Source organism: Sminthopsis crassicaudata, chromosome 3 (assembly GCF_048593235.1).
Source record: "Sminthopsis crassicaudata isolate SCR6 chromosome 3, ASM4859323v1, whole genome shotgun sequence".
NCBI classification, from domain to species: domain Eukaryota; kingdom Metazoa; phylum Chordata; class Mammalia; order Dasyuromorphia; family Dasyuridae; genus Sminthopsis; species Sminthopsis crassicaudata.
Genome location: NC_133619.1, coordinates 265717148 through 265735759, shown reverse-complemented (window position 1 = coordinate 265735759; position 18612 = coordinate 265717148). Strand labels below are relative to the sequence as shown.

Here is an 18612-nt window from a genome sequence, read left to right as displayed (position 1 = left end):
AACATTTGCTTTATGAAAAGTTGACAAAGTATAGTTTTGTGGACAATTTTTGTAATATAAATTTTCAGTGTGCTTCCTATGTTCAATAGAATTAATTTGTTTAGTTGTCTTTTTTATTGCTTATGTTTCTGTGGATTTATCCAGATCTCCAAAGACTATTAAAGTTTACTAATTTTGCATGACTATCATTGTCTATATTTTTTGGTCCCCAAAATATTATCTTTTTTATCTTGTTCTTTTTTTTTTATGCTCCCATATTTTTATTCCTTTGGTTCTTTTGCTCACTGATGCTTCTTTATTTTTTCAAGGTCCCTTGGGCAGTTTGAGAATCTTTTTAAATAAAGAAAATAAAAACAAACAAAAGAAAGACTTCTCCATATACCCTTGTCTAAACCTAGTTACATGAGAATAAATGTTTCACTTTTAGTCTTTCATTGTTAATATTAAAGCATTTCACTTTATTCTGTTTGAGGAATTTACATGTTGAAAACTTTGATATATTTGGATTCTTTTTAAAATTTGGATTCTTTTGAAGAAATAATTTAAAATATTCCATTTTCCTGAACATTCAGGGATTTTCCCCATTTGATACCTAAGCTAATCTTTACAAGATATATTATTTGAGCCAGCAACTGTCATTTACTTTTCCATTGATGTTTAATAAATAGTAAATAATTCTATGACATTGTGATCAATTATCTTGTAGTGTAAAAAGTTTTGTCTTTGCTCCCTGAAAATCTTGTGACTTGATGTTGTAAATTTGGAACTTGACTATGCTACTGTTTGTAGGGTTAAACCATTGGTATCTTGTTATAGGCTTTCGGTATTTTGATGAAGTTTTCCCATGTGATTTGCTGAGTTATAGTATTTAGATTTTATTTTTCAGGCAGTGTTTATATAAAATGTGTAATCCTTGAATTATCTTCAAAAAGAATTATTCATTTATATAATTTTCATATATTCCTTAAGTGTTTTAGTATTTACATTTATTTAATTGATTTTTTCTCTTGCTTCTGCATTTTGCTATTGTTTCTATTGTTTGTTTCTTTCAGACAATTGCTGTTTTGTTGAGTCTCTGATTTTTCTTCCATATTGTCTTTTCTCATATTATATTTATTGATTTCTTTAAGATCTCTACTTTTTGTTTGTTTTCTTTACTATTCTTGAGCATCTTGGAAATATTCCATTGTTATTTCAGAGGGCCTTTGATAATTTGTTATATAACCTTCTTCAGGGGATTTTGACTCATTATTCTTCTAAAGTATTTAGTAGATGGTCTTTTATTTATTTATTTTTTTTGCACTTCTCCTCCTTGGTCAGTCTTCATGTATATTTTTCAGTCTTGCTCCTTATTGTTTTTCTATGATGTTCTTGTTATAAATATGCTACTGTCAATCCTTTCAAATCTCTTTTATTGGCCCATCTATAACCATCCCCTACTGCTTGTTCTCTCTTTTCTCTCAAACTAGGGTAAAATATCTGTGGTTTTCATTAGGGTGAGGACAATCCATTGGAAAAAAATTTTTAGGGAGACTAGGAGAAGCCATTTGTATATATATATTTTTTCTTTTCTTTTTCTTTTTCTTTTCTTTTTTTTTTTTTTACTTTTTACAGTCCTGTTCATCTGTGGGCTCTACTCTCAAACTATTGTGACCAACTTTCTTAATTTTTTTTGTTTGACTCCAGGAGGTTGGACACAAAAGAAACTGGAGAAGAGTCCCTCAGGACATTACTGAGAGGAAAGTCTTGAGAAATATTTGCAATTGAGTCTATCTTCCTACATTCTTTACTCCTTTGCCAGTTACCTGTTTTTTTCCTATAATTTTATGTTGTTTTTACCAGTGTCATTCTTCTGGGCTTCTTCCTTCTACATAACTTTCTACATAGGTCTCTACACAGTACTATAACAATCCCTTCATCTTTCTCTTGAGTCTCAAGCTTGTCTGATTTACTAACTTCAGCCTCCCCTGGAAGTAGGTTTCTGCTCCACTATTGACAAATGGAGAACTATAAAAGATGAATCCTAAAACTAAAATCCATACCAGGATTTGGGGAAGGGAAGCAGTTCAGCTACAGGTTGTGTCCAATTGAATTGGAGAGTTGCAATTGACTGGTGATTTGGTGTTAATTTTTTTGAAAATTTAAAAAAAAAAAACCAAAACCTTTTTGCAAATCACTTTTTCTTCTTCCTGTTATTAAATTTTCTTTACTTGAGAGCATTTTACTTCTCAATTTGTTATATCAAGGCTTTATTAGTGTAGTGGAAAGAATGTCATAGCCTATCCATGATGTTTTTACTAGGTTTGTGTTTTTTGGTAAATCCCTTCTCTTTAAGCTTTATGTTCTTCATCTCTAAGATGAGGGATTTACACTAGATTGTCTCTAAAGTCCCTTCCAGCTCTAAATTTATGACCTCTCACTCTACCATTATTCTAGCATTGAGATTATAGGATTTAGAGCTGAAAGAGAGCTCAAAATCACTTTGATCTCAGGGACAGAATTTCAGATCCTTTAACTATATATGTAGGACTTCCCAGTAGTCTAACCTTCTCATTTTACAACTGAGGAAACTGAATTCTAGATCTTTATACAATTTTATGCTGGGTATTTTTTTTTAAAAGGAATTAAGAAAGTATGGAAAATGTTAATGCAATTTTGAACTGCATTAAAAAAAGGTGAGATGGTCCAGATGATAGAGTGGTGGGCCTGAAGTTAAGAAGATTTGAGTTCAAATCTGTTCTCAAAGATTTACTGTGTGCTGGAGAAAGAAATGGCAAATCACTTCAGTATTTTTGCAAAGAAAACCCCAAATGGAATCATAAAGAGTTAGAGAGACTGAAAGAACTGAACAACAACAAGGGACACAAAGTTTCCAAGAATGAGTCCCACAATACTTTGTTTGGTTAGACCATATCTAGGTTAGTGGGATCAATTTTGAGTACCATATTTTAGAAGGGAAGTTGATAAGCAAAAGAGATTGTAGAATAGGGAACCAAAATGGTGACTTCAATTTATGCCATAATAGGATCAGTTGAAAGAACTAGATATTGGAAAAAAATATTCTGGATGTTATGATAAATGTCTTCAAATATTTAAAATGTCATGTGAAAGAGGGATTAAATTTGTTTTGTTTGGCTGCAGAGAACAGTTTTAGGAATAATGAATCAAAATTTCAAAGGAGGAAATCTACGTTTGGTTAAGTTAGGTTGTGTAGAAATGTCTACACAATTAAAACTCTCTCTCAATGGAATGTGCTGTATTGGGAGGTAGTACATTTTTCCCCCTCATTATTACCTATCTCTTTATACAGAGTCTGTATAGCCATTTGCTTAGGTATGTTGTAGAAGATATTTTTTTCTAGGTATAAATGACAGTGGATAGATACTGAGATCCATTCTTAATCAGAGATCAAATGTTTTTCAAAAGTAGTGGAGCTGAGATTTGAATCTACTTTCTTTGATTACAAATGACATGATCCTTTGAATATTTGTTATTGTGGCTTAATCGTTTTAGTTTATCCAACTCTTCATGATCTAATTTGGGGTCTTATTAGCAACGATGCTAGAGTGGCTTCTCATTTACTTCTCTGACTCATTTTACAGATGAGGAAACTGAGGCAAACAGGGACAAATAACTTGTCCAGGGTTACAAAGTTATTAAGTGTCCTGGTCCAGATTTGAGCTCATGAAAATAGGTCTTCCTAACTTCAGGCCCAGCACTCTTATCTACAACACCAACTAGCTGTTCTTCTTTGAATAGGCTATACTCTTTTTATTATTGTTTAATAAGCCAGATTGCTCTTTACTGGAATTCTCCAAAGTCATTTGAACATTTCCCCTGAAGCAAAGAATTCAAGTTAATGACCCAGAGGAAAGAAGTAAATGGGTACTAACCCCAAATCTCTCCCAACACTTATAGAACCTCTCTACAATGAGAACTTGACATTAACTTGAGAAATGACCCTTAAGGATCATTGAAGACATTGAAGACAAAGACAGCAGAGTGAGTTTTTACATAGCCAATACAAGGAGGGGGACAACCATATACATGGCATTACTAAAATTCACAGTATTTTAAAAACTTCTTCTCAAAGCCAAGAAAGAAATTGTCAAGAATAGTAGAGCATACTTCTGAAAACTAAATAGCATGAATCTAGTACAAAGTCTGACAGAGTGTCCTGATAGAATGGTTCTGGTAGGATGAATAGAAAGAACCAGTTGGCCTTTAGGGGGCTTGGAAGTATCATATGGCTGGTTATGCTGGTTTAGTATCATCTCCCAAACCAGCCTGTTCTTGTTGTTCACAACAGACTGATGGCAGATGCCTTCCAGGCTATACGTCTAAACAAACTCCAGAGCTTCTCTTCTTCCTGGGGCACTACAGGTCACCTCCTACTATTTCATTTACACAGAGAAAAAAAATGAGGCCTAGTAAAGTCTGAATGACTTGCATTTCCACTATGGGGGTTACAACAAAGTGATCTTCTTCTTTCCCTTTCCCTAAGAAAAGACAAAACTTTGCATGTATTTCAAGGACATTTGGACACATAAATAAAGGTCCTTTTGCTTGACATGACCTTGTTCATGAAGAAGAATAAGCTGGAACCAATACAAATGGATTTAGATGATTTGCTCCACTCAGGATTTGTCAATTCAATTCAAGAAATGAGAAGGAAGGAAGGAAGGAAGGAAGGAAGGAAGGAAGGAAGGAAAGAAAGAAGGAACGCAGAAGGGAAGGAAGGATGGAAGGGAGGAAGTGTGGAAGGAAGAAAGGAGTAAATAAAGGAAAAAGAAAGAAGAAAAGCAATATTGTGCAATGGAAAAGACATAGTTATCATTGGCTATAGAAAGGCAGCTATGAAATAATACTGGACTTGAAAGCAGGATGACCTGAATTCATATCTTTCCTTTGGAACTTACTTGCTATGTTACTATAGGAAAGTTATGGGCCTCAAACAATTCTCTAATATTGTCATATATTGGATATCTGACTCAATAGAAGGACTACCCACACTAGCAAAATCACTCCCAAATTACATGTGGGGAAAACCTACTAAAATGTGGGACTACCCATATTATAGATCTTTCTCTTTTTTTGATAGTTGTCTTTAAAAATAGACTTTGAAGGCTGCTAAGGTGGCGCAATGGATAGAGCACCAGCCCTGAAGTCAGGAGAACCTGAGTTCAAATGTGGACTCGGACACTTAACACTTCCTAACTGTGTGACCCTAGGCAAGTCATTTAATCTCAATTGCCTCAGCAAAAAAAACAAAACAGAAAAACCAAAAAAATAGACTTTGGATAGCTTATAGAGCTTCAAATCCATGCTAAAAAAAGCAAATAAACTTTGAGCTTTTAAATCATTTCATAGCTTTGCATCATGAATAATTACTTTGCATATAGTATCTTAAACCTTCATCATTTTATATTGAATTGAATGAAGTTCTGTTTGTCTACAGCAAAAGATACTAAAATTAAATAATTTTTCTTTTTCTGAGTTTCAAATAGATTAATTTAGTGTGAAAGAGATAAATCATATAGACATTATTTAAAGTAAGGTTTGATCAAAAGAGAGTAAATGCTAAATGATTCATTTTTATAATGCAGGTTGCTGTGTTCATTTCATCTAGTCTTTTTTTGTGGGAAAAGTCAGCAGAAATTTCAGTGTTCTGAAATGATGAAACATGAATAAATTGTAAAGAGAATTACAGTCTCAAACTCTTAAAAAGTTGAGTTTTAAAAGCAGAACATACAATTCTGAGTTGTTCAAAGACTTCAGTTGTCCAAAGTTGTCTTCAGTAACTAATGAGGATCAGGGAAAATAGTTTTATGTCTTATTCTGCTTGATCTGAATGTATTAAAAATGTGCGCGCACACACACAGAAACATTTCTTCCAAGGCTTAGAACATAGTTGAGAAATCTTAAAATTAGCCTAGAGTTATTAGTATTGGCAAATAAAACTTTAAACAACTTTCCTTCCCAGTTAGAATGTGAGCTTCTTGAGAGCAGAACTAATTTTTTGTCTTTTTTATTCTCCCCAGTATGGTATCTGGCTAAATAAATGCTTGTGGACAGACTTTATTTTATCAGACTTTTCATTTATTGTGATGTTGTCAGTTAGTCATGCTTCACTTATATGTATTTATCCTATCATCTCGTCTATTTTATGAATACCATCAAGATGGAATTCTTATTGCTCAATAATGGGCTATGTAGATTATGTATTCTCTCCTTTATTTTTGCTGGCACATCCTAGTACTGAAGCACATTAAAGTAATAAAATTAGGCAGCAAGATGTCCTAGTCACTCCCACCATGTTCCCGTAACCCCCTCATTTACAACTTACTGAGACAGATTTCTTTTAAGAGTAATTTAAGATGAGGCAATACTGCATATGTAAATCCTGTTTTATTGGCACTAGTGGCAGCCAATTAATTCTTCTAAAATGTTGTTCAGCCTTCAGTCAAACAGCTATACTAGGTTTGAACTCTTTGATTTTAAAGTGACCCTGGGGGATAATGTGCAAAGGCAGCTTTCATGACTATTATATAAATCACCAATATTCTGGCCACACAGACGCTCCTGCCACCAACAAGCCAGATGTCAGATCTCATCTGTAATTCTGCTGCTGAGTCTTTAGAAGTCTGAGACCTTAGCTGAATCTGCTAACAAGGACATATCCCTGTCCCCTATTCATTTAACCCTGCTTCCGTAAAATGGGAGCAGTAACTGCCAGGATACAGGAAATGGAGAGGAGTAGGACAATTACCAGGAAAAACATTGACTTGATACAGAGGCTGAGATCATTAAAGAGATGGAGCAAATTAAGAGGCTCACACAATATAATTATTCTTTGGAGTTCAGGGTTGAAAACTACTTTCTGCATTAAAGATGTCCATTTCCAGACACAGAGTTCTTTGTGAAGGTGAGCTTTATCAAGCAATCCAACAATAAAAAATACACAGTTAAACAGAGATTTCATTGCATTCAAAATGAGTTAGACTAAGATTCCAAAGGTTAAAGAGACAAGTCAGAAAAATAAATAATTGCACCACTCTGCAGACTTACTTTGGACTTTAGTGTACTTAATATGACTACTATAAAATAGAGTTGTAAAAGACTGCAAGTCCAGACTAGCCAAACTAGGTATGTGATTGAATGTCCTTATTCTTTTGTACCCTTCCCCCTTTTCTTGCCTTGAGTATGTTAAGACCTGCAATTACTGAGGATGTGACACAGTTTTAAAGAATAACAAAACAGTAAGCCATGAAAATGAAAAAAAAAAATTCAGGTTTCTTTTTCCCTTAGTAAAGATTGGGGAAGAGATGAGGTAGCAGTGGTGGGAATACATTTTGTTGTGCTCTAAAATGAAGAAAGGAGAATTATTTGGGATTATTCCTACCAACAGACACAGTACTTGTGCCTTTTGCTGCCTCCAATGTGAAAACAAACATTTATTAAAACATTTATTTAAAGCATTGTTCTAACTTCGAGGAATACAATGTTCCTATAAGCAGCTGTTCCTCTTCACTCCAAAGAGTGAAGATTTGACAAGAAACGGGTACTCAGAAGATGGCAAGACCTGAGGTCAAAGCCAAGGTGGATCCTCTCTGCATCAGAAATTTTCCACACCTTGGTTGGGATATTGGGTATAGGGAATGGGTTTAATGTGACATGCAATTATAATAGCTTGCATATGTGTGTATGTGTATTTACCTATCTACCTATCTTGCTTTAAAGTTTGCATAGTGCTTCATAAATAATATTTCATTTTAGCCTTACAATAGCCTTGTGAGATAGGCCCCATTATTAGCCCCATTTTACAGATGAGTAAACTGGGGCAGACAACCATTAAGTGACTTGTCCAGGGTCATAAAGCTAGTAACTAATTACTAGATTTGAACTCAGGTCTTTCTAACTCCTGGTTCAGCCATCTAGTTTTCTTTACACAGAAAAGTGTCATACAGGATGGCAAATGACAGGGGGAAAGGAGAAATCGAGACAAAATACTTTAGGGATTTTTAGAAAAGGGAGAATATATTGCCTGAGAGAAATTTTCCATATTCTCCAAAGCAATGATTTTCATTTTTGTCAGTACATGACAGCTTTCTTCTGCTATCTCCCCAATCTCTCAATCAAATGTGGAAAGCTTCTGGTGCAAAAAGGATACACCTTGCTTTTGACCCCAGATCTTTCTTCTCCTGGGTGTCCGTTTCTTGTCTAATCTTCTCTCCAAGAAGTCCTCTTATTTTTCTGCTGACCCTGGTCTTCCTTCTGCACATGCCTCCAGCCTGATCTCTAGCCTCCTTTGAGAAGTGGAGTGGTGACCTCCATGTCATTATGAACATTCTCATACCTGGTCATATTCTTCACATTTCAGTAATTCTGAGCTCCTAGAGATTATCAACCAAACAACGCTTCCCATGCCTACTTATTCCAAACTGCCTCAATTTCAACCAAACACCACCAAAAATCTTCCACTGTGCTCTGAGAAATATCTGTTCCAAAGGCAAAAGCTTTTCATTCTAAAATCTTTTCTTTTCCTTCTTACATCTACTAGCAATTACTGAAACCCACTCCCCACCCTGATCATATAGCCTCCCTGGCTACTTTTTTCAATATCTGCTGCACCTTCATTCATTCCTCTGAACTTACTGGACAAAATTATGGAACCATTTTGACTTAGGTCCACTACAAATTGATGTTACACAACCTCAACTGGGCTCTCAGTTTTACTGGGAAATCCTTCTATATCTGTTTTGTCACAAATTGTTCCATTTTCTACAGTGTCTTTTCTAAGCCATTTCATCTTTCCTCAAATCTTCAATGTCTTCTCCTCTTCCCATCTTCTCAGACGAGACACTCGTCTCACATTTTACAAAAAAAAAAAAAAAAATTGAGGCAATAAACTCCCTCTTTTCCCTTCTCTTTCATCTTGTATCTCTGAGATGCAGACTATCTCTGCCACTATCTCCTCCTTCACCTATCTCACATGAAGAGATGGCCTTACTTCTTATCTTACCTTATTCCTTCTCATCTTCTTTAATAGATTGCAATCTTTGTCATCACCACTCTCTCATGTATTTTCAATTTCTCTTTATCTACTGACTCTTTCCTTACTGAACATGCTCATATCTCCTCCATCCTCAAAAAACAAAAACAAAACAAAACAAAACAAACAAACCCTTTGTCCTCTTATTTCAATTAACTAATTTCTTATATTTCTTCTGCTTTGTGTCATTAACTACTTGCAAATGCCACTTTCATTTTAACCCCCTACAACTTTGCTTCTAATTTTGTCATTCTACAAAATGGTTCTCTTCAAAGTTACTAATGATCTCTAAATTGCCAAATCCATTGACCTTTTCTCAATCCTCATTCTCCTTGATTTCTTCAGTTATTGACACTGTTAACCCCCTCTCTTCCTTAAAATTTTTTCTTTTTGGATTTTTGCCCTCTTTGAGGGCAGGAACTATCTTCTTGTATCCCTTTCCACTATCAGAGTACCTGGGTACAAAGAAGCTATTTAGTAAATGATGATTGATTTAAAGAATATTACTGACTAGTAAGAATCAGAAAAAGCAAATGTGTTGAGCCATGAAGGAAGATTAAAAATTTTAAAAGGTAAAGATGAGAAGGTGATACATTTTATATCTTTGTAATCCAGGGAGGTGAGGAATAGCATGTGAAGTTCTGGGAACAGCATTTTTGTAACATAGGAATATTTGAAAGAGGATAATATGAAATGCAACTGGAAAATTAGTTTATACTCACATTGAGGGAGCTCTTAAATGTCAGGCTAATGAATATTTTATTCTAGAGACAATAGAGAGCCACTAAAGTTTTTGAATAAAAAAAGTTGAAATGGTCAAAAAGTCATTTTGACCATTGTGTAGAATATGTAGGAGAGAAGAGCCCAAAGAAAAGGAGATTAATAAGGAGGTCTTTTCATAGTCCATATGATGAGGATGAGCATATAAACACCCGGTATTCATTGTTCTGTCTTCCCCTTTTCACTAACTTCATAGTAACCTCAAAAATTTCATTTGTTTTGAGTGCTCAGGAAACTGATGCAAAGAAGTATATCAGAGACTGATAAGAAGGGAAGATGCACATAGCATCAGGCCCAAAGGGAAAGTAAAATTAGTTTTATAGTTACCCATTATCTTCTCTTTTCTAATTGAATTCAATCATATGAAATTTAGGATGCAATCTGTATATCTTTTCCCATTTTTAAAGATTAAGCTCAAGCAAATCCTCCCAGAAACACGCATATATAGACAACCCCTCAAATCGTCTTGTTATGGACTATAATAGTAGGTTTAGGTAAAGCAGGTGTCATATTTCTGCCTTGGTTATTTAATTGAGGTTCTCTGGTGCCCTTGTTATATCTCCTTGTAAGTTATTTGAACTTCATGGGGGAATGTGCTCTCTTAGAGCATGATCATAGCACCATAGAAGATTAGAATTTAATAAGAACCTGAAATCCTATGTATTCCAACCACCTGATTTTATAGATAAAGAGACTAGATGAAATAAGCAGTTTGCTTATTGTCACACAGCTGACCAAAGTTAACCGACTTCTCTAATTCTCTTCCTACTGTTGCACATTTTAGTTTTCTTTTCCTCAGTCTACAAAGGAAAGGCAACTTAGATGATCTTTTTTGTTCAGGTTATGGTATAGAGAAATAATTTATTAAATATAATTTTTTATTGCTATACATTGTGATTTCATTTGAAGTCACATGAGTCCTTTACTGAAGAGCATGTCCAAGCATCCTTCATTATTATGGGCTTATTTAGTAGTTCTTTGGGACAGAGGAAGAAGAATTTCAGCTCATGCTTTGTCAGTTTTGCTAATAAATGTCCATCTCAGAGGAGGTGCTTACCATTGTAGGAGTAGATTCCTTCCTTCTTTTTCTATTATCTCACTGTTTATATACTCTACTACCAGAAGGACAAATCAATCAATATCAATAAGAATTTATTAAGCATTTACTATATGACAAACACTGTACCTAGGATACAGAGAGAGACAAAACTCATGAAAACTCTCCCTCTCCTCAAGAAGCTTATATGTGAATGAGGGAAATAATAAATAAATAAAAATATATCTCTATAAATATTTCTGTATGTTTATCAATAAACATATGAAGTAAAAAGATAGTAATTTTAAATGGGAAAGTTCAAGCAGAAAATAGGAAATACCTTCTGCAGAAGGTAGTAATTGAACTAGAGATGTCAATAGATTGCAATCTTTGTCATCACCACTCTCTCATAAGTCAAATTGAGGCTAGAGAGCATTATAGGCATAAGCAATAACTTGTGTAAAGACAGGGAAAGTTGAGAGATGGAGTGTCATGAATAAGAAATAGCAAAGGAATAATAAATAAATTATGGTATAAAATGCAATAGGGTATACAAAAGTACTGATAAATATAATAAATTGGATTGTGAGAAATGGTGAAAGAGATATAATTTCAGAGAAACCTGGGAAGACTTGTATGAATTGATGCAGAGTGAAGTGAACAGAAAAATTTATAAAATAAAAGAAATATTAAAGACAAATAACTTTAGAAGAACTCTGATTAGTGTAATGATCAGCCAGAGGATCTGTGATAAAACCTGACAGAAAGGGAATATATTCAAAATGTGGAATGAGAAATATTTTTTGGACATGAATAATTTGTTTTGCTTTATATATTACTATACGTATTTGCTACAAGGATTGCTTTTTTCAGTTGGAGAAGAGAGGGAGAGAGAAAAATAATTGCTTGTTAACTGTCAAAAAATTAAGATATTAGTAATTAAAAAAAACATGAGGAAGACTGGTATTGCTCAATTGTAGAGTTCATGTAGGGAAATGAATTGAGATGGAAAAATCAGAAGAGACTAAATTGTAAAGAGCCTTAAATGCCTTAGAGGATTTTAAATATGACTTTACATGGTCATATTTATCCTTTTGTCAGTCAGTATGGTAGTTGTGTGGAGAATGAATTGGACTTGGGAAAGAGTGAAGGCAGAGAGACCTATTCCAATACCACTGCAATAGTCCAAGTGAGAGATAACAAAGATCTGAATTAGAAAGTTGTTTGATTGGAGAGAAGAGGACATGTAAGTGAGAATTTGTGAAGATAAGAAGATTTGGCAATTTATTAGATATGTAGAGAAAGTGAGAGTGAAAAGTCAGGTAGGAATTTGAAGTAACAAACCTGAAATAATGATGTTGTATTAAAATTGTAATAGGAATATTTAATAGAGGAGAAGATTTTAGGGGGAAAAATGAGTTTTTCTTTGAACATGCTGAGTTTGAGATGCCTGTGGGTCAGCTCATTCAAAATATCCACTAGACAATTGTAGATACAATAGTAGAGGTCAGAAGAGAAGCAAGAGATTGATATACAGTTCTGAAAATCATTTTCCTAGAGATAATAATTGAACGTATGGAAACTTATGAGATAAGGACATTAAAAGCATTTATATGATGCTTTAAATATTTTTAAAACTTTACAAATATAGTCTTGTTTTATCTCATAACAACCCTGGAAAATAGAGGCTAGTAATAGCCCCATTTAGAGTTGAGGATCCTGAGGTAGGTGGAGGTTAAGGCAAAGATAATATAACTAATAGTTGTCTGAAGTCAGATTTGAACTCAATTCTTTCTGAATCCAGATCTATCACTCTCTGGGCATAGGATAGGGCCTTGGGAAATGACTGTGCCTAGGAGATATAACAAGAATGATAATCCAGTAAAGGGGACAGAAAAAAATTGGAGGGAAATGGAGAAAGAACATTGTCACAAAAGTTGACAGACTTGAGAGAATCTAGGAGGAGGAAATCAGTAGTGGCAAAAGCTGTAGAGTCAAGCAGAAGAATGAGAGAATATCAATTGATTTAATAGTTAATAAATTACTGATAATTTGAGAGAATAGTTTCATATCAAAACAATATCAGAAGTTAGACTGCAATGGGTTTAGAAGGGAGCAAGACAAAAACAAATTCATTATTGAGACTTTTATAATGAATATAACAGAGAAGGGAAAGAGAGATAAAGGATGATATGATGGAAAATATGACCACATGTGTAGAAAATTGAGTTGGATCCAATATATAAGAAGATATTGAAGATTAAAGAAAGAATGTCAGTGAAGGTGAGGCTATTGTGCTATCGAACTTGAGAGGAAATGTGATCAAAGTGAAATGTAGAGAAGTTGGCTTTAGTAACGAGGACACCTGTCATCTGATACCGGAGTGAAGGAACAGATAGTGGAGGAAGCTATGAAATAAGGAGAAGTGGAAAAAGTGAAGCTTTTGGCCAATGGCATCAATTTTTCAGAAATATAAGGTAAGTTCCTCAGCTGAAAGGGTTGGGTGCTATAGGAAGGTAGAATTAAGATGAGGTTTGGGAGAGTCACTATGGGGATTAGGATAAGGATTCAATTCAACAGGAGTAGAATGATTGCCTTGCTATTATGAAGGTCCAGAGATAGTAAGGCTTGGACATTTCTATGAAGATGAGTATATTTGAAAAATGAAGGTAGGGGGAATTATTTCCCTTCCCCCAAATCTTTTATAGAATATATATTTTCTACTAGACAACACTTGTATTTTTTTTTTCCTATCTCTTTCTCTTCGGATTTCCAGAGTCAAAAGTTAGGTTCTTATACCCAAAGAGCTGTGCATACTCTTTGATCCATAGTGTCCCTACTATGTCTGTATCCCAGATCATAAAAGAGGACAAAAGACCCACACATGCAAAAATGTTTGTAGCAGTCTTCTTTGTAGTAGCAAGGAACTGAAAATTGAGTGGATGCACATGAGTAGGGAAGCTAAATAAATTATGGTATATAAATGTAATGGAATAGTATTATTCTATAAGAAAAGATGAGTAAGCTGATTTCAGAAAAACTTGGAAAGATTTATATGAACTGATGCTGAGTGAAATGAGCAGAGCCAAGGAACCTTGTACATAGTACACAATAACAAGATTATATGATGATCAATGATGGACTTGACTCTTTTCAACAATGCAGTAATTCAAGGCAATAGATTTGGGATGGAAATATCATCTGCATCCAGAAAAAGAGAACTATAGACATTGAATGTGGATCAAAGAATAGTATTTTCACCTTTTTTATTTTGTTTCTTTCTCACATTTTTTTCCCTTTTGGTCTGATTTTTCTTGTACAACATGGCAAATATGGAAATATGTTGAAGAGAATTGCACATAATTTAATTTTTATCAGATTATTTGGTGTCTTAGGAAAGGGAGAGGAAAAATAGTGAGGAGAAAAATTTGAAACACAAAGCTTTAAAAAATGAATGTTGAAAACTATCTTTACATGTATTTGGAAAAAATAAAATATTATTGAAAGTTTAAAAAGGAAAAAAATTAAAAATAAAAGTTTAGGTTTTAATTTAATATAATTGAGAAGTAAATATCTCTTTTGTGTACATCTCTATCTCATTTGTGTACATCTCTTGTTCGGTCTCTCAGGGAAAAAAATCAATGGGAGATAATTCTAGAGGGAGTGGAAAAGAACCTTGTAGAATATTAGATCTAGGTAAGAAATTAGGGTTCATAGAATCATAGATTTAGAGCTGTATATAATTTCAGAGGTAGTTTAATCCAATTCCCCATTTTACAGTTAAATGAACTGGGACCCAAGGGGTTGAATAACTTGCCAAAGGTCACCCAGGTAATATTTTTCATTGCTTTTTACCATCATTCCATGTGAAATCCTTCTACTTTATTCTTTTGGGTGGGGGGGGGGAAGAGAGTTCTCATTTTTTTTTCACTTTTTGTGTTTATATTACTTAAATTTGCACATTATTCCCACTTCTTGAGAGGTCTCAGAAAGACAAAGTTCTAAGTATTTATTAGTAAGCAAAACTAATAAGACAGTGACTTGATCTGGAAATGCATGTAATATTTTATATTAATATATATTTTTTTCTTTTTTTCACTTTGTAAAAGAGAAAACTGAAACTGGAATGGACATGATTTTTCCAAGATCACATGAGAGAAGATGTTTGAGCTGTGACTTGAACCCAAATCTCTGCTTTTTAAAATCATCCCTTGCTTGTAGTTTGCAATAGGAGTTTTACATTGTATTGAGGTAGAGGGTAATAAGCCCGAAAGAGGACAAAAATAATATTCTATTTGTCTTTGAGAGCACTGGAGGAATTCTTAGTGCTTATTCTTTATTCTTTTCCATCATTTCTTTTCTTCTCAAAACCTTAGTTGAAAGCTGCTATCAGGAAGTGGTGAGTTGATAAATGACAGAAGAAATGTTCAATAAATCAAAGGAGTCAATATTGGAAGTAGAGTTGGCTGAATTATTTATTGCTGTGTTCCCTTTACTCCCCTAGCCTCCATTTGATCATGTCAGATTCCACCTAGATAAACTTGGGACCAGAGTAAAACGTCCTAGAAAGGAACTTTAGCAATGGCTTACTATCAGACATTGCATTTCTATTGTGGAGTTTATACTTCAGTTACATGAAATTACTTTAGCTGAAGAGCTTAAAAATTCTGTTTTAAATTTGTAGGCTGGATATGATGGTGAGAGCATTGGAAATTGCCCATTTTCTCAACGACTCTTTATGATACTTTGGCTAAAAGGTGTTATATTTAATGTTACAACAGTGGACTTGAAAAGGTAAGAGGACCATAGAGTATTTTAATTTCTAATTTTCCTCCCTCATTCTTTCTTTTGTCCGTTCCCCTTTTCTATATATATGTCCTGATTCCCAACTCCTACTTCTACTCCCTTATACCTTCCTCCCTTCCAATCCCACCCCAGGTAACTCTCCTGCCTCCTGCTCTATGTGATAAAATCACATACACAGACATCTCTATCACAGTGTATACACACACACACACACACACACACACACACACACACACACACACACACACACACACACACACACATATATATATACATGTGTATGTATTTTTATCTGTTATCTAAAACTTGAATATAAACTTTGACACAAAGGATATGGTCTAGGAGGGCAGAAGAATATGAAGTAGTGAACAAATTTCTCCAGTTAATATGGACCTTTTTTTTTTTTTTTGAACTGAGGATCATTCACATACATTTAGAATATGGAGGTGGGTATATTGTAGAGCAGCTCAACTCCATGGGTCAAGCTGTTCTCCAATGCCTGTGCCTGGGGAATCAAAACCTTCATTTAAAGGAATTCTTTTGTTCTCCTTGCCTTTGAAAATGATCATAAACATGACAATTTGCTTTGAAATAACAAGAATTACTCTGGCAAAATTGGAGCAGATTGATACATTAAGTAAAGGAAATGAATATTAATAAGCAGCTGCTTCCTGCTAACTCCATTGTTCATCTCCTCTTAGAAAACCCGCAGACTTGCAGGATCTGGCTCCAGGAACAAACCCACCTTTTATGACTTTTGACGGAGAAGTAAAGACAGATGTGAATAAGATCGAGGAATTCTTAGAAGAAAAATTAGCCCCACCAAGGTACTTCATGGGAAATTGATGAACTAGTTTAGTTAAAATATTTAAAAAATAAATGAATGCAAAAATTTGCATGGAGCACCAAGAAAGGAATTAAGTTTACATTCTATTCTTCTGAAACTACCTCTAATTTATCCTGTACACATTGACTGTGATATCATTGTTTGCATATTGTCTTCCCCCATTAAATGATGAGTTGTTTAAGAGCAGGAATTGCCTTTTTTATCCTCAGTGCTAAGCATACTGCATGGCACATTGTAGATACTTAAAAAACACTAGTTGAATAGTTGGCTGATTTATGTTTTGATAGGAATGTTCTTGCTACTTAACATTTATTGAAAAGTATGATTGTGAAACTGAATATGTATTTGCACACTGTATAGCATTTAGCATAATAGTACAGTTAGGTACTTAGTAAAATTTTTTGATGTAATATTTATGTCACTATCAAAAATTTGGGTAGAATTGGGACTGAAATCTTTTCATTTCTCAGTGCCAGGTGACTACAGAGCTATTGTTACTTAGAGCAACTTTTTCTAGTATGCTGTTAGGAAGACTCCCTGGAAGACAGGGGGACAGTTCTCAAAGGAAAATATTTTAAGTTCTTCATTTGCTTTTTTTCTCTTAGAAAAGATTTCTGCTTTCTTCATAAGCAATAATTCAGAATAGCTCTGAAAACATGTCTGTGACATCTTTCATTTTGACCTCCATAGGTATCCTAAGCTTGGAACCCAACACATGGAATCAAACTCTGCAGGAAATGATGTATTTGCAAAATTTTCTGCATTTATAAAAAACACCAAAAAGGATGCCAATGAGAGTGAGTTCCTTACAATTTCTCTGTCTGTCTCCTTTTTGCTCTTCATGCTCTTCCTTTTTGCATCTTCTAGGCAATTTAGAATTCTGAGGAAAACATTAACTTAGAACTCCAGAAATTCAGACCACTATCTGTATGATTAGACAAATAACTTTATTATTCTATAACTTAATTTCTTCATCTATTAATCAAGAAGGTTGGATAAGATGATTTTTAAGGTTCTTCTTGGCTCTCTCACAGGCTGAGATATCATCAACTTTTGGTGTGGAACCCACAAATGCAGACCAGCAACTATGTAATAATTTTTTTTAAAATCCAGAAATGTGGGGCAGGTAGGTGGTGCAATGGATAGAGTACCAGCCCTGAAGTTAGGAGGACCTAAATTCAAATCTGGCTTCAGACACTTAATACTTCCTAGCTGTGTGACCCTGGGCAAGTCACTTAACCCCAATTGCCTCAGCAAAAACAAACAAATAAATAAAATCCAGAAATGTGATTTAGTTAGTGTAGGTCATTTCAGATGAGACTGGAAAGATATCTAATTATATAGGACTTTTAAAAACTAAATAGAAAAGTTTACATTCTAATTTGGAGGTAATAGAGCAATAGCTAATAGAGAAGGTTACCAAGTGAGGCAATATAGATAGAAGAAACTCCAGGATGGAGACTTGAAATAATACCTACAGTTAGGAGGCACTACATGGATGATGAGATGTTTAAGGAGACTGAGAAAGTAGGATTAGATCGAGAAGAGAAGAACCAGGAGAGAATAATGTCATAAAGGCCCAGAAAGTGGAAAGAATAGTCAACAGTGCTAAATATGCAGAGATGTAGTGACCATCATATTTCACAATTAATATGTCCACAGTAATTTTGGAGAGAACAGTTTCAGTTGAGTGGTGAGATTGGAAGATTAAGGAATGAGTATGACAGGTGAGGAAGTGGAGGAACAAAGATCTGAGAAAACAAATAATAATAAAGAATGATAGCTTGAGAGGATTGTGGATGCTAGTGAAAGTGAGTTTTTTTTTTGTTTTGGGGTGTTCTTTTGAATGGGGGCACCTTGAGCATGTTTGAAGGAACTAGTAGATAGGTTGAAGATTCTAGAAAGAGGGAGGATGAGGAAGAATACAGTTTGCTAGGAGAAATAAGAATTGATGTGGTCTAAATGTAAATAGGTTGGGCTTGGAAAGGAGGAGGGCTTCCTTTTTGTAAAAGGCTAGTGGAAAGGAGAAGAGAATGGGAGATGTTAAGAGGTTGTGAGATAGAGAATGGATAACATAGGGGGCTTAGATTG

At 34.3% G+C, this 18612-nt stretch overlaps 1 protein-coding gene across 3 annotated transcripts in view; it reads left to right on the top strand.

Moving 5' to 3' along the window:
- CLIC6 (chloride intracellular channel 6) overlaps positions 1 to 18612 on the top strand; it is an 80264-nt gene that overhangs the window by 56564 nt on the left and 5088 nt on the right. For all 3 annotated transcript variants that reach the window (XM_074300680.1, XM_074300681.1, XM_074300682.1), the window contains exons 2-4: positions 15553 to 15662; positions 16376 to 16501; positions 17212 to 17318. In XM_074300680.1, coding sequence (XP_074156781.1) covers positions 15553 to 15662; positions 16376 to 16501; positions 17212 to 17318 — 343 coding nt within the window. The remainder of the gene's footprint in view (positions 1 to 15552; positions 15663 to 16375; positions 16502 to 17211; positions 17319 to 18612) is intronic.